The sequence below is a fragment of the Marmota monax genome, unplaced genomic scaffold (genome assembly GCF_021218885.2).
Source record: "Marmota monax isolate L192 unplaced genomic scaffold, Marmota_monax_Labrador192_F-V1.1 WCK01_AAM20220418_F8-fsc00022, whole genome shotgun sequence".
NCBI classification, from domain to species: Eukaryota; Metazoa; Chordata; class Mammalia; order Rodentia; family Sciuridae; genus Marmota; species Marmota monax.
In genome coordinates this window covers 22,713,004-22,727,642 of record NW_026695215.1, presented here as the reverse complement: position 1 = coordinate 22,727,642, position 14,639 = coordinate 22,713,004, and the positions used below count along the sequence as shown (strand labels likewise).

The 14,639-nt window shown below is 31.9% G+C and overlaps 1 protein-coding gene across 1 annotated transcript in view; it reads left to right on the top strand.

Moving 5' to 3' along the window:
* The window catches only part of Dnajc13 (DnaJ heat shock protein family (Hsp40) member C13), a 125,139-nt gene that overhangs the window by 54,965 nt on the left and 55,535 nt on the right, over nucleotides 1–14,639 (top strand). The window contains exons 20-26 of the mRNA XM_046431327.2: nucleotides 1,042–1,185; nucleotides 4,753–4,835; nucleotides 6,851–7,004; nucleotides 10,379–10,482; nucleotides 10,569–10,728; nucleotides 11,671–11,733; nucleotides 12,934–13,035. Of these exons, the coding sequence (XP_046287283.1) occupies nucleotides 1,042–1,185; nucleotides 4,753–4,835; nucleotides 6,851–7,004; nucleotides 10,379–10,482; nucleotides 10,569–10,728; nucleotides 11,671–11,733; nucleotides 12,934–13,035 (810 nt within the window). The remainder of the gene's footprint in view (nucleotides 1–1,041; nucleotides 1,186–4,752; nucleotides 4,836–6,850; nucleotides 7,005–10,378; nucleotides 10,483–10,568; nucleotides 10,729–11,670; nucleotides 11,734–12,933; nucleotides 13,036–14,639) is intronic.

The following is a 14,639-nucleotide window of genomic DNA, read 5'->3' as shown; positions in this document are numbered from 1 at the left end:
GTTAGTCAGTTTTGCATTGCTTTGACAGAAATACCTGACAAGAATGACTTAGAGGAAGGAAAGTTTATTTGGGGCTCACAGTTTCTCAGTCCATAAACAGTTGATTTGGTTGCTCTGGGTCCAAGGTCAAGCAGAACATACTGGGGGAAGAGTGTGTGTGGGAGAGGGAGGCTGCTTACCTTGTGGAATCCTGGAAACAGAGAGTGAAGAGGCCACAGGGAAGAGGTACCCTTTTAGGGTACTCCTGTAGTGACCCACCTCCTCTAGCTGGGATCTACCTGTCTATAGTTACCAACAGTCTATTCAAACTTGAATGGACTGATAAAGTTTCAACTCTTACAGTCATTTTACCTCTGAACATTCTTGCATTAATACAGGAATTTTTGAGGTACACCTCATATCTAGACCACCACAAACTCATTTCATCGAGTAGTAATGTTTTTCTTTATTATTATTACTAACAGCTTTTTTGAAGTAGAGTTTACATCCCATAAAATTCACCTGTCTTATACATTGCATTAATTTTTAGTATATAGAGCTTATACAACTGTCATCAGTCTATGAATAGAATTAATTTTATTCAGTGTTTTATTTCTCTAACTCAACTTATTTTATTTGCAAATTCAGGAATGGATTTCTTTTTTTATTTCAAATGTGTAATGTGATATTTTATACATATGAAATTACAAATGATGTTAGTGAAAGAACTTACTTGGCACATTTTTCTTATAAGATCTATGTTAATTATTAGGTTGACCTATCCCCAAGAAAATTAAACATCTTTCAAATCTTTTTCCTTTCTCTGTGTCATCTCCTACTTGCATGTTATGACTACCAAAAAAGGAATTAACTTGAAACCCTAATGTTTCTTGGACAAAAAGAATAATTTATTGTAGAAATTTTTCACTTTGTTTTTCTATTTAACCCTAACATCCAGTATTTATTTTATTATTTTAAATAGCTAATGTGACTCTGCTGTACATGGAGTTTTAAAATAAATTTGTAAATAGGTATGTAATGGATTTCAACATTATTTTATAGGATCAGTATGGAAAATTTAATAAAGTTCCAGAATGGCAAAGACTAGCTGGAAAAGCCGCTAAAGAAGTTGAAAAATTTGCCAAAGAAAAAGTGGACCTTGTGTTGATGCACTGGAGGGATAGGATGGGCATTGCTCAAAAAGAGGTAAAAATAAAATATGCTTCTAAATTTATAGCATTTCTACATGTCCTAAGCCTAACTTCAATTGCTGTTGTTCACAGTGAAGGCATTCAGATATGTCTGACCGAATATCTGAAGTTTAAAATGAATGTCACCTAAATCTGACTCATATTTTTTCCTCCTTGATTAATAATTTTGTGAATTAATGATTAGGATTTTAGTTAGGTATTTAATATAGAATTACTATCTTAAATTTTCTTACATAAATTTTATTTTCATACTTTTTTATTTCTATTTACTCCCGTTTTTCTTTGGATTTTGTTTTGCACCTACAAAAATTCTCTTTGGTTTAGTCTTTTTATTCAGAACTAGTCAAATAATTCAGAGATAATTTTTTACATTTTTTATTAAATTTATTATATGTTCTTAAATCTTGCAGTATTAGTCCTCAAATCAAGGTCAGACCTCGTTTCAGTTTCATTCTTCATCATGTAGAATGTGTAGCAGAACCCCATTCAGTAGTGCACATTCTTCCATCTAAGAGGTGTAATTTATAGTGAGTATTTTCTTTACTCAAAACGAATAATTTTTGTGTCTCTCTAAAATGTGTTTCTTAGGAATTACCAGAATATCTAAACATAACAAAACAAATGCTATAGTCTTAAGTGTTTTTGAAATTCAGATCAGTCTTCATTTATGTAGAAATTGAGCATAGTAGGTTAATGGTAACTTGAATAAGTGATATTCGCAGTATAACAAATCATTAGACAGACTTTCAAGTGACGAGGAGAGGCAAGAAGAGTACTGAACTTTGAATTGGTTAACTGACATCTGAGCCTGTCTATCACTTATTAACCCAAGTTACAGGTTTTCAGAACCCTACTTTTCTGTTTTTTAAAATCAGAAATAACAATACCATCCTCATAGAGTCACTTTGATATATAAGCAAAAGAATAATAAAAACACTATATACAGCTGGGCCCAGCTGCACATACCTATAACCCTAGTGACTAGGGAGGTTGAGGCAGAAGGATCAAAGTCAGTCTCAGCAATTTAGCAAGGCACTAAGCAATACAGTGAGACCCTGACTCTAAATAAAATACAAAAAAAGGCTGGGGATGTGGCTCAGTGGTTAAGTACCCCTGAGTTCATCCCCAGTACTTAAAAAAAAAAAAAAATTATATACATATCTGGTCATGATAATATTGCTATAGCATTTGAACAATAGAAAAATCTATAGGTGTGATATGAATGATTTTCAAAGTTACTAAAAATTACAAGCTCCTGGCTTCATGTAGTTAAGCCTATTTTTAAAATAAGTTATTTCAAGCTGTATAAATGGAAATAAAAATATATATTTATATGTGGGCAAATATAGAGTGTGTGGGGTGACACGTGCATGCTATGCAACTGGTCTACCACTAAGCTGTATCTCCAGCCCATGCTGTATGAGTTTAATTATCATACATCAAATAAATTTTTCCTTCTAAGACTTCATATGTGACATGTACCCATCATTAAGCAGTTTAACTGGAAATAGGGATATATGTTATTTTAAAACAGCAATTCAGAAGGAAAAAATGTATTTTTAATATCAAAAAAAATTTTGAGAGAGAGAGAGAATTTATTTTTTTAGTTTTCGGTGGACACAACATCTTTGTTTGTATGTGGTGCTGAGGATCGAACCCGGGCCGCACGCATGCCAGGGGAGCGCGCTACTACTTGAGCCACATCGCAGCCCATAATATCAAAAATTTTTACTGGTTTGTTGATACTGTAAACATGGAGTATTATCTAAAATTTTGAGCAAATAATACCAGTGCCTCACACATGCTAAGCCAGTGCTCTTGCCACTGAGTCACAACCCCAGTCCCAGATTATCATTTCTGCCTTGGTATTTAACATTAATTTCTTTAGGAAACAGTAATCTTTCTAAATATTTTATTCATATAAATAACATGAAAATATAGAAAGTAGAATTTTGTGCTTTAATCTGAAAACTATTGTCAAGATTATTAATACTGGCTAGTCTTGAAATGAGCTGTATTACTTATATAATCATAATAAAATGTTCATTTTATTTGTAACTGTTTTGTATTAACTAACTTTGGCTAAAATATAAAATTGTTTTTTTAATATTTGTTATTTTCAATATAAGGATATGTTTACTAACTGTAGTGCTTAACTTGTTACTATCAAGCTATCAGTCTGCCCTGTTTTTGGAGAATTGGTTTTTCTTTCGTTACTCTAGACTGCCACCCTTTTCTCCCAAGGTGGGAGGAAAATTAAAAGAAAATTCTTTCTAATTAGAAGTCTTGAGAAAAGATTGTTACAAAAACCAAACTTTCAGTTTGTATACTTTAATCACCTTTTATTAATTTTCATGGTAGTGCACAGAATTAAAATTTGTAGAAAATTTTTCTATATATAACCAATAGGTTTTATGTTTCAAAGAGTATTTACTTTTTCAAACTTACTACTCAATTTGCTTTCATTCTTCCTATATCATATAGTCCATTTTCTTGCTTTATTTATGTAATTTGCCACTTAAGTAAAATTTTAACTTTGATGTTTCACTCTGTACTGCTTCATATTTTTTGTTTCTCTCATATTGAGGATTGGAATTCTCGTCTGAAATATCCACAGTTCCACTAGGAGCAGAGATTCTTAACCTCTAGTCCATATTCATACTTCAGGGGCTCATTGAAATCTATCTTCCAGTTACAAACCTTACATGTGCCTCTGTGGAACAGGGGGTCTTAGCTTTATTTGAATTCTCCAGCTAAAATTTGAGTCATAGGCCTAGTGAAGCAGGTGGGCCTTTTTCTGACTTAAAGTGAAGATGATTTATATTAACAGCATCAGTATATAAGTATACTGTATAAGTTTATACTGTATATAAGTATACAGTGTAAGTTTATATAGCTTTGCAGATTTAGGCTTGCCTTCTCCTTTCTATTTTCTTTAAAAATTTTTTATTTTTTCCTTTTTACAATTAAATTCAGGACAAAAACAATATGGTGAGTTTAAGTCCCTGCTACATGTGTGAAATGTGTTAAATTGGCATGTAGATTTGTCTTTGGTATTCTTCGTTTAATGAATTAAATTCAGTTCTCATTTCATATATGTCTAAATGTAGATATGTATTTCTTCCTTTAGCTATTTCAATTTGTACTTGCTTCTCTTGGCTCTTATAGCAGTTTAATAACCTGTAACCTTTTTCAATTATTGATTTTTCATGATTTTTCTATTAATTGCATGTAAATGTTTGAACCAAGTCACTGTTTTTGATTATTATAAATTTTACTAGTGATATGTATGAACTTTACAAGATTTGATGTTGAAATGGTTACTTTAGGTTACTTGGAAAATATTTGAGGAACACTATAGAAATGTATGCTGGTAAATTATTATATGTGATGTCATTTAATGTCCTGTATTCACATCTTATAGATTTTATTTGTTTCATTAATTTTGTTTCTATCAAAATTTAATAAAAATATTTCCTATTGCTTATAAAAGTGATGATCTTCTGACTGAGCCTATTTGCTAGTCTCAGGTTGAGTACTATATAGTCTTTTTCTTTTCCAGAATATAAGTCAAAAGCCAGTAGTCCTTCGAAAGAGAAGACAGAGAATAAAAATAGAAGCAAATTGGGATCTTTTCTATTATAGGTAAACTTTAAGCCTATTTTTCAATATAGATTAAACTTGATATTTCTGTTAGAGGAATCATAACAGGTTTTCCTTCTCTGGAAACAGCTTTTTAAAAAAATATATATTTTTTTAGTTATAGATGGACACATCAACATTTGTTCTAATTATACATGACAGTAAAATGCTCTTTGATACATCATGTGTAGATGGAGTATAATTTCTCATTCTTCTGGTTATACATGATGTGAAATCCCACTGGTCTTATAGTTATATATGTTCATAGGGTAATAATGTCTGATTCATTGTACTATCCCTTCTACTCCCAAACTCCTTCATTTTATTTATTTGTTTTTATGTGGTGCTGAGAATCAAACCTAGTGCCTCACATGTGCTAGGTGAATGCTCTACCACTGAGCCATAACCCCAGCCCCTGGAAACTGCTTTTTGCCACAGGTATTTTTATGCTGTCAGGCTCAAGATGTGTAACTTTTAAGATTGATTTGATTAGAGTCATTTCTTTAAAATTAGGCTTTGTACATAGAGTGATGATAGTCTGAAGAGCTAAAATTACTTAGTTTTTGTTAAAGCTTGGAGATGATGACTTGTAACACTTATGGCTTAGAAATGATTGCATACTTACTTTAAGCTTTGTTGGAAATGGAGTCTTAAAAGGGATAGATGACCACACATGGTGATGCAAGCCAGTAATTGCAGGTACTCTGAAGCTTGAGGTAGGAGGATCACAAGTTCAAGGCCAGCATCAGAAACTAGTGAGACCCTGTCTCAAAAAATAGAAAGAACTGGGGATATGACTCAGTGGTAGAGCTCCACTGAGTTCATTCCCCAATACTGGGGAGAGGGAGGGAAGAGTTAGATAATGAAAACAATGAGACTTGACAAATGAATATGCAAGTTAGTTGACTTCATATTTGTCTAGCCTTTCAAACATGGTAACCCCCTTCCACTCCCCATTTCCATCCCTATCCCTAACACCTAACATAAATACAGAAAGACTTGATTTAAACATTTTCTTAAAAAAGTGACCCACTTGTACTCATTCTGGAAGCTGAAATATTGATTGTACCTTGGCTAGTAAAGGAAATACAGTGTCTAAAATCTTTCCATACTACATTTAAAGTATATAGTGCAAGTATAGTATATCCTTAAAGTATATCCTTTGTATTTCTTTCTCGGGCATCCCTCAGTTGTGTTGTACCCCTAGAACTTTCTTGAAAGTCATTAAAATGAGACTTTCTAGAAGGATAGCAAACTGATAGTAAGCAGAAGTGGAATGTGTCCATTACCAGTTCATATTTTTGTCCAACTTTATTATAATAAGTTATTCTGTAATTTCACCTGTTGTTGTTGTTGTTGTACCAAGAATTGAACCCATGACCTTGAACTTGCTAGCAAGTGCTGTATCTCTAAGCTACATCCCCAATCCATTTTATTCCAAAAATATAAGGAAGATATTTTGAAAATGTCCATTCATAACTTGGCAGTTTTATGGTATTATATTGGGTAGTTTATAAGTTCCAAATATAGGATATTGTTCATCCCATATACTTCACTCCAAAAGGGTTAAATTTTTTTTGCCCAACCTGAAATTTGATGTCTGAAGATCTGAATTGTTTTCTAACTCAAAACTACTGTCATGTATATCTAAAAAGAACAAAAAAATTGTATTAGCAAAAGATTGAAATTGAAATGTCAGTTCATTTTTTTTTTTAATTTACATGGATTTGTTTTATAGTTTAGGTTTATTTTTTCTTAATATTTTATTATGAAACTTTCAAAAATGGGAAAAGGTGAAAGACTTTTACAGTGACTACCTGTGTATTTATAATGGTATTTATTCTACCATTAGCATTTTACTATACTGCCTTTACACAGATTTTTATTTTCTTTATTCTTGCTAAATAAGTCTACAGTTTTCTTGCTTATTATAAGACGTAGTAAGGGCTATTTATGGTGAGTTTTTTTTTTTTTAATGTTTATTGCTTCTATTTTTTTCTGATTATATGTATGTATAGGTTTAGTCAAGACCACGCCAGGTCAAACCTTATTTGGAATTTCAAAACACGAGAAGAACTGAAAGATACTCTTGAATCTGAAATGAGAACATTTAATATTGATAGAGAGCTTGGTAGTGCTAATGTGATATCCTGGAACCACCATGAATTTGAGGTAAAGTTCGATCTTTACCATATATTAATCTGAAAAGGTAAAATATGTGCTTTTGAGTGAATTTTTAAAATTTTATAGTTATTTAACCTGTATCTTTACCTTCCCTCTGTGACATCATAAAGGAAATACTGGATAACTTTTATCTTTGCTTGAGACAAAAATAATTCTGTTGAGTAACTAAGCTTTACACATGAGAATCTTGTAGGAATTTTTAATAATTTTTTTCCTAGGTATTCCAGGTGTGTTCTCTGTGTGTTTGTTTCCATTTCTGGGACCTTGAGAGTCTTTCTTTGTTGAAATATACTGTTACCTTATTACTTGTACTTTGATTAATTTTTTTGTGCTAATTTGATACTGAATGTGATTTTATTTTACTGGAGTATTTCTAATGTGAGGAACTGAAGAACAAGAAACATACTCGTTGTAGATAATTTTGTGTTTAATGTGTATATATATTATATTATAGATATGTAGATACCTATAGTCATGTGCTGTGTGATGTTTTGGTCATCCTTGGACCACGTATTCCTTTGTAATCCCATAAGATTGTATCCCCTAGTGACAGTGTAACCGTCTTGGTATTAAGCATGCTCTACAGTGTTCATATAGGTTGAAATTGCCTAATATTACATTTCTCAGAATGTATTCCCATCATTAAATGATGCGCAACTATATGTACTTTTAAACTGTTAGAACAGATGTGAGTTTGAATGTGCAGGTCATCCCACAGGCTTTCATATTTTAAACCAGCCATATTTCTAAAGCATGTAACAATTTGAATGTACTCATTCTCTCCTCCTTGGAAAAATTTTTTTACTTTGATTTGACAGGCTGTATTTTCCTGAATTTTGTTCATTTTTACTGCCCACTTCTTCTCAGACTTCTTGATTCATTTCTCCTTATCTTGCTAACCATTAAATGTTAACTGGCCACAAAAGGTCAGTTCTTGGATCTCTTTTCATTTTTATTTATTGCCTCAATGGTCTCATGAATTTCAATGTTTTTTCTTTGCAAATGGCTTCCTGGTTTTTATCTCCTGGTGGGACTTTCTTTCCAAGACTACACACTTTCATCCCTTAATTGGATATACAATAATCATCTAGAACTTTTCCCCAAAATTGTGCTTTTGTTTTTACCTTAAGCCTCGTTTTCTTGTAATCTTTGATCTTAGATAATTAATATTCCTTACTTTCTAGTCAGAAGCCTTGAAATCATCTTTTCTTTTCTATCCTGAATTCAGTCTGTCAGCAAATCCTTTTCATTAAGCATCAATATTTATTTAGAACTGAATCAACTATTCTTGCTGTTGGATTGTATCAATATCACTGCTTCTTTCCTTGCCTCCCAGTAATCTGTTATCAACATAGCAACAGCAGCTATATAGCAACATTGTGTTGTTCCAATATAAGCAGATTATATCATTTCTCGGCTTGGTGCTCTTATGGTTTCCTGTCTCAGTAAAAGTCTTTTAAGTTCTTGGAATGACTGAGAAGGTAAGATCTGTGAGCCCCTAACTGACTTGGATCTCATACTACTCTCCCTTGCTCATTGATTAAGCTACACTGATTCCCCTGAAAACATCATTGTTGTTGCCTCAAGGTCTTTCTACTTGATATTCCTTCTGCATAGAACAATTCTTTTTTTAGATAACCTTATAATTTGTTTTCTTATCTCCTTCAGATTTTTTCTTTGGCAGTGACCATCTGATATACCTTCCCTGGTTACTCTTTAAAAATGTAGCCCTTTATACAGAATATGTACATATTCATTCTCTCTCCATATCCTGTTGCTTTATTTCAGTCCGTCATACCTATTGTCACCCAACTATCATGTGTGTTTCACTTTTTCAGAAAATTTTGTTTTGTTCTCTGCTATGTAGAACAGTGCATGGCACATAGTATGTGCTTCTAAGTAGTTTGAATGCTCTGAATTTATAGAAGGAAAGTGAAATGGAGATAAAACATTTCTACACATATTTTATGCGGTTTATATTTTTAGACATAAGTTAAACTGATAAGTAAATAACTAAAATAATAATAAATAACAAATAATAATTAATAAAAAATAATAAAATACTAATAATAAAATGAATAGGCTTTGGGAAAAGAATTTTAGTAGTCTGGTCAGGGAGAATTGTTTTTTGCAGTAGCCAGTAAATCTTTCCTTGAAACAAGCAGCATGAGCCCAAGGGTTGTGGCGCTGCCCCAACTCCTGGTCTTGGACTTCTCCATTGCATATCACCTCCAAATAGTTGGGTTATTTGTTACACAGAGAAGGTTACTGTAGAAATATATAAAATGTATTTGGTATGTTGTTTTAAATCTTGGCACATCAGCAAGAGGTAAAACTAGGGGAAGAGGGAATTCCTGAAGTAACCCGTGCATGCTAGGCAAACTTTCCTGCTGGACCATCTCCTCTTTTCTTGGTTATGGTAAACTCAGAAAGGAATGAAGCAGATTTCACTAATACCCTTAGTGCTGTGACAGTTTTTATCAGGAAGTTTTACATTCTTAAGATTAACACAATGTTTGAAAAAATTACTTTCATAGCAAAGAAAGCATTCGTGACTGACGTTTAGTACTTTCATATGTTGTGCCACATTTTTGCCTCAGAGGTGAATTTTGATCTTTTTCTTGGTTCCTGTCTTTAAACCTTCCACATGGCTTTTGGTGTGTGTTATTAGAAAACACCAATCCGATTCATTTGAGTTTGCTGAGGCATTTAAGTCTTCCTTATAGCCATAAGAGCAACCAGCTTGCATAAGTGTCATAAAAAAGGTTTCTTCCTTCAGGAAGCATCACATCTTCAGTTTCTGTATTGCTTTCACTCCCTAGTATTTGCTGTGGGAGCTCCTTTTATTCTTTCATTTGTTATTAGTAAATTTATCTTCATTGATACAATTTTTCACCTCACAAAAATGTTCTTTTCCACATCTCTCCATATCTAATTCCTGATTTCTTATTTTTATGACTTAAAAATTTATAGACAGCGAAAAATATGTAAATGTTAACCTTCAGGTCAGAATCTTTCGTCTCTTGCAGTTTAAGGTAATGGGTGGAGTAGCCCATCTAAATTTTCCTCATCTTACTCTCATAGCTTCTGGAGTTTCTTCAGAATGTGACATATTTTATTGTGCTTCTAAATAAGATGAAGAATTATCTATTAAAATTACATTTTCAACATATAAAGTTGATGTGGTGTGAATTCCAACTCAACATTTAACTGAAATAGTAAGTCATGTTGTTAATATTGAATTGCCAGGTGTTTGAGTTCAGATAAGCTCTGAACAGAAAGAGTATAAGAAACAGTTGTGTGGAAATTGTCAAATATCTATTGTAAATTAAAGTGATATAATTTGTTTTTATTAAATAAAGGTTAAATATGAGTGCCTGGCAGAGGAAATCAAAATAGGAGACTATTATCTGAGATTACTATTGGAGGAAGACGAGAATGAAGAAAGTGGATCAATTAAGAGATCGTGAGCTATACTTCACATCCTTTTATATTTGTTTTCACTGTTGGTTTCATGATTATTTCTATTATTGACCATTTATTCTTACCTAGGTATGAATTTTTCAATGAGCTCTATCATCGCTTTCTTCTAACTCCAAAAGTAAACATGAAGTGTTTATGTTTACAAGCCCTTGCTATTGTTTATGGCAGATGTCATGAAGAAATAGGACCTTTTACAGACACAAGATACATCATTGGAATGTTAGAGAGGGTAAGGATAACATTTAAGGAGACTGAATCACTGGGACTTTCTGCATGAGTTATACGTTAACTTGTTTAAATCTAACTTGGTTGAATAGTAATTTGACCAGATTAATACTTGTCCATGCCAGGTTATTTTTATTTTTATTTTATTTTATAAGTTGTGCTTTTGAAGAACTTTAGCAATCTATTTGCCAATCTTTTAATTTAAAAGTATGAAAATGAAAATTTTAGAACCTTGCAGTAATAATTAGAAAAGGGAGCTTGAATTAGCCCTTTTTTCGTTTTATAATTTTATACAATTTGTCATTCAACATTCGAACATGGTAGAACAGATTAATCCATTCATTCATGTTACGTGTTGTACATACCTTCATTTGTGTTTGTATTCCTCTTAATTTAACAGTTTAAATTTCAATGAACTGCTTTAGAGAGGATTATTTTACCAATTTTTAAAAATAATCATCTATGCTTATTATAGTTGTGTAACTGTGAATCATGCTCTGTATGTTAGAAAACTGAATCTGAATAAGGTCACTCAACAAGAAGGGCATAATTAGGACAGAAATCCTTACTGTTTTCTGTTACACTGAATTTCACTCTTGAATTCCAATCCACTCTTCATTCCAGTGACTTCTGGCATACCATTTGTATGTAAGCCAGTACATTTTCCCTCCTTGTTTATATTCATCATGATGACATTTATATGTAACATTATTTACCAATTCTTTAGAAATTTTAATTCAAGTATATAGTTAACTTCTTTTCTAGGAAAATTAGATAAGTTATTATATAGAATTATAAAGGCTATAAGATCAGACAGGCTTCTATGATTTTTTTCCTTTTTTAAAAGATATATCTTATGAATTGTCAATTGGTTTTGTAAAGTAGTAATAACGTTTTAATTTGTGTTTCTATTTACTCCTGACTGAATTTTCATTTATTTCAATAGTGCACAGATAAACTTGAACGAGATAGATTGATCCTCTTTCTAAACAAGTTGATCCTTAACAAGGTACAGTATTTTTGCATAAATATACTGTCCTTTCCAAGTCATATGGTTATGTAAAGATAAACTCTCACAGTTGAGTTAATTATCCAGAGATGGTTCTGTTCTTATTTTCTTTTGAGTTAAGAAAACTAAACTTCTGGAGGGAGAAGTTTTTACCAATTCCCTGAAAATTTACCCTAATATTGCAGGTGCAAAATAAAATAATGATAATAAAATTTTGAGTGGAGAGTAAGGAAGGAAACATCGTTAACCAATTTTACTTTAAGATTAGATTTCAAGTAAATAAATACCTGACATAAAATGGGACATTGAATTTATCAATATATATTTTGATGATGAAGATTAATTTGAAGATATAAACTGGAGAATCATTTTAGTCCTTTTTTTTTTTTAAAAAGATATTTTAGTAGATTCATGCTGGTTTCTCACATGAAAAAAATTGATAATTGTAGCTAGGTGTGGTGGCACATTCCTGTAATCCCAGCAGATCAGGACTCTGAGGCAGTAGGATTGTGAGTTCAAGGCCAGCCTCAGCATCTTAGTGAGGCCCTAAGCAACTTAGTGACATCCTATCTCAAAATTAAAAAAAAAAAAAAATTATAATTGCAATATACAACATTAATTCCCAATTACATGGTGATGAAATAAGTTTATGCACATTTTTGTGTCTTAAAATTTGATACTAATACCATCTTGCATGTTTTATTCTCACTTTTATTGTGATATTTATGTTAACATATACCACTTTTAGTAATACAAATGTTTTAAAAGAAAATATAATTAAGAATTTCAATTTATAGTTTCTTCCTTCTAAGAAATTATCAGTTTTTATTTTTCAAAAAACTAAAATTGTAAAAGATTTTTAATAGAGCAGATTTATTTCTGATTATAGAATAATCTGTTTATTAACAAAAAGACCTTGACAGGATAGTGATTTGTTCATATTATTTTTGTGAGGGATATATTTTTTTTTGCTCAGAACATATTTTGGTAGAATTTTTTGCTGTGATCTCTTTATAATATATAGTATTGCCCTTTAAATCTATTGAAATCCTGTCCTCTGAAGACAGTCCTAAAACTACTAAGTAATACCTGTTGCATGTCAATTGTTTTCAAAGAAACTCCAAATATCCTCTTCTTTGAGAATCTTAGATAGCACCTACTTAACAGAAAGGTTGTAAATTATATAAAAATGTTTTCCAGAAAAATGTTAAGGATCTCATGGATTCAAATGGAATTAGAATCCTTGTGGACTTGCTTACTCTAGCACATCTCCATGTGAGCCGAGCTACAGTACCACTCCAAGTATGTATGCTTGTTTAGGTTTTTAAAGCTAAGCATTCTTTGAATATAATTTTAGGGACAAAAGAATCATGGAAGTCTAAATACATGTGAATACATAATGGTTAACAAAGTATTTCTCCAATAATTCTGATAGTATTAATATCTAGTAGATTCATTCACATCAAAAAAGTGAAATCACTATAACAACAATCAGAAATGGACAAAAATGATCCAGTTTTATTTTTCCAATATCTTTTGTCTTTTAAAGTAACTGATCTCTAATATGGCTTATTTTGAGAAAGTGTGACCTTTAGGCTTTAAACTGAATTCATCAAATATGTGACTAGAAATTTTAACATCAACAAACAGTGAAAATATGCTTTTTTTTTTTTTTTAAGCAAATCTCTTTTTTATGTGTTCTTTGTAGTTATACATGCCAGTAGAATCTGATATATTTATACAAGCATGGAATATGTCTTATTCTAATTAGGATCCCAGTCTTATAGATGTACAAAGTGCTGAGATTCACTGTAGTGTATTAATATATATACATAGGAAGTTTATGTCCTATTCATTCCACTGTCTTTCCTATTCCTATCCCCGCTCCCTTCCCTTCATGCCCCTTTTTCTGTTCTTCCCCTCTCCCTGCTTATTTGTGTTAGCATCCACATATCAGAGAAAACATTCAACCTTTGGTGTTTTGGGATTGACTTATTTCACTTAGCGTGATAGTCTCCGGATCAATTTACCAGCAAATGTCATAAAAGCCATTCTTTATGGCTGAGTAATATTCCTTTGTCTATATATAGCAAAGTTTCTTTTCCATTCATCTGTTGATGGGCATCTAGGTTGGTAACTTAGGTATTATGAATTGTGCTTCTATAAACATTGATGTGACTGAGTCACTGCATTATGCTGATTTTAAATCCTTCGAATACGTAGAGAGGAGTGGAATAACTGCATCAAATGATGGTCCCACTCCTAGTTTTTTGAGGACTCTCCATACTGCTTTTCAGAGTGGTTGCACTAATTGCATACCAACAGTGTATGAGTGTACCCTTTTTTTACATCCTTGTCAACATTTATTGTTACTTGTGTTCTTGATTGCTGGTTTGAGTGAGGTGAGATCTCAGTGTAGTTTTAATTTGCATTTCTTTAATTATTAAAGATGTTGAATATTTTTTCATTTATTTGTTGGCTGTTTGTATTTTTTCTTCTGTGTTTAGTTCCTTTGCCCCATTTATTGTTGGTTATTTGTTTTTTTGGTGTTAACGCTTTTTCAGTTCTTTGTGTATCCTAGAAATTAGCACCTTTTCTGAGGTGCAGATAGCAAAGATGTTCTCCAGTTCTGTAGGTCCTCTCTTAACATTCTTGGTGGTTTCCTTTTCTGTGAAGAACCTTTTTAGTTTGATGCTGTCCCATTTATTATTGATTTTTATTTTAATTCTTGTGCTTTAGGAGTCTTGTTGAGAAGTCGATTCCTAAGCTGACATGATGGAGTGTTGAGCCTACAGTTTTCTACTAGTAGGTGCAGCGTTTCTAGTCTAATACCTAGATCTTTGATCTGCTTTGAGCTGAGTTTTTTGCAGGGTGCAAGATAGGATCAATTTCATTCTGTTACATGT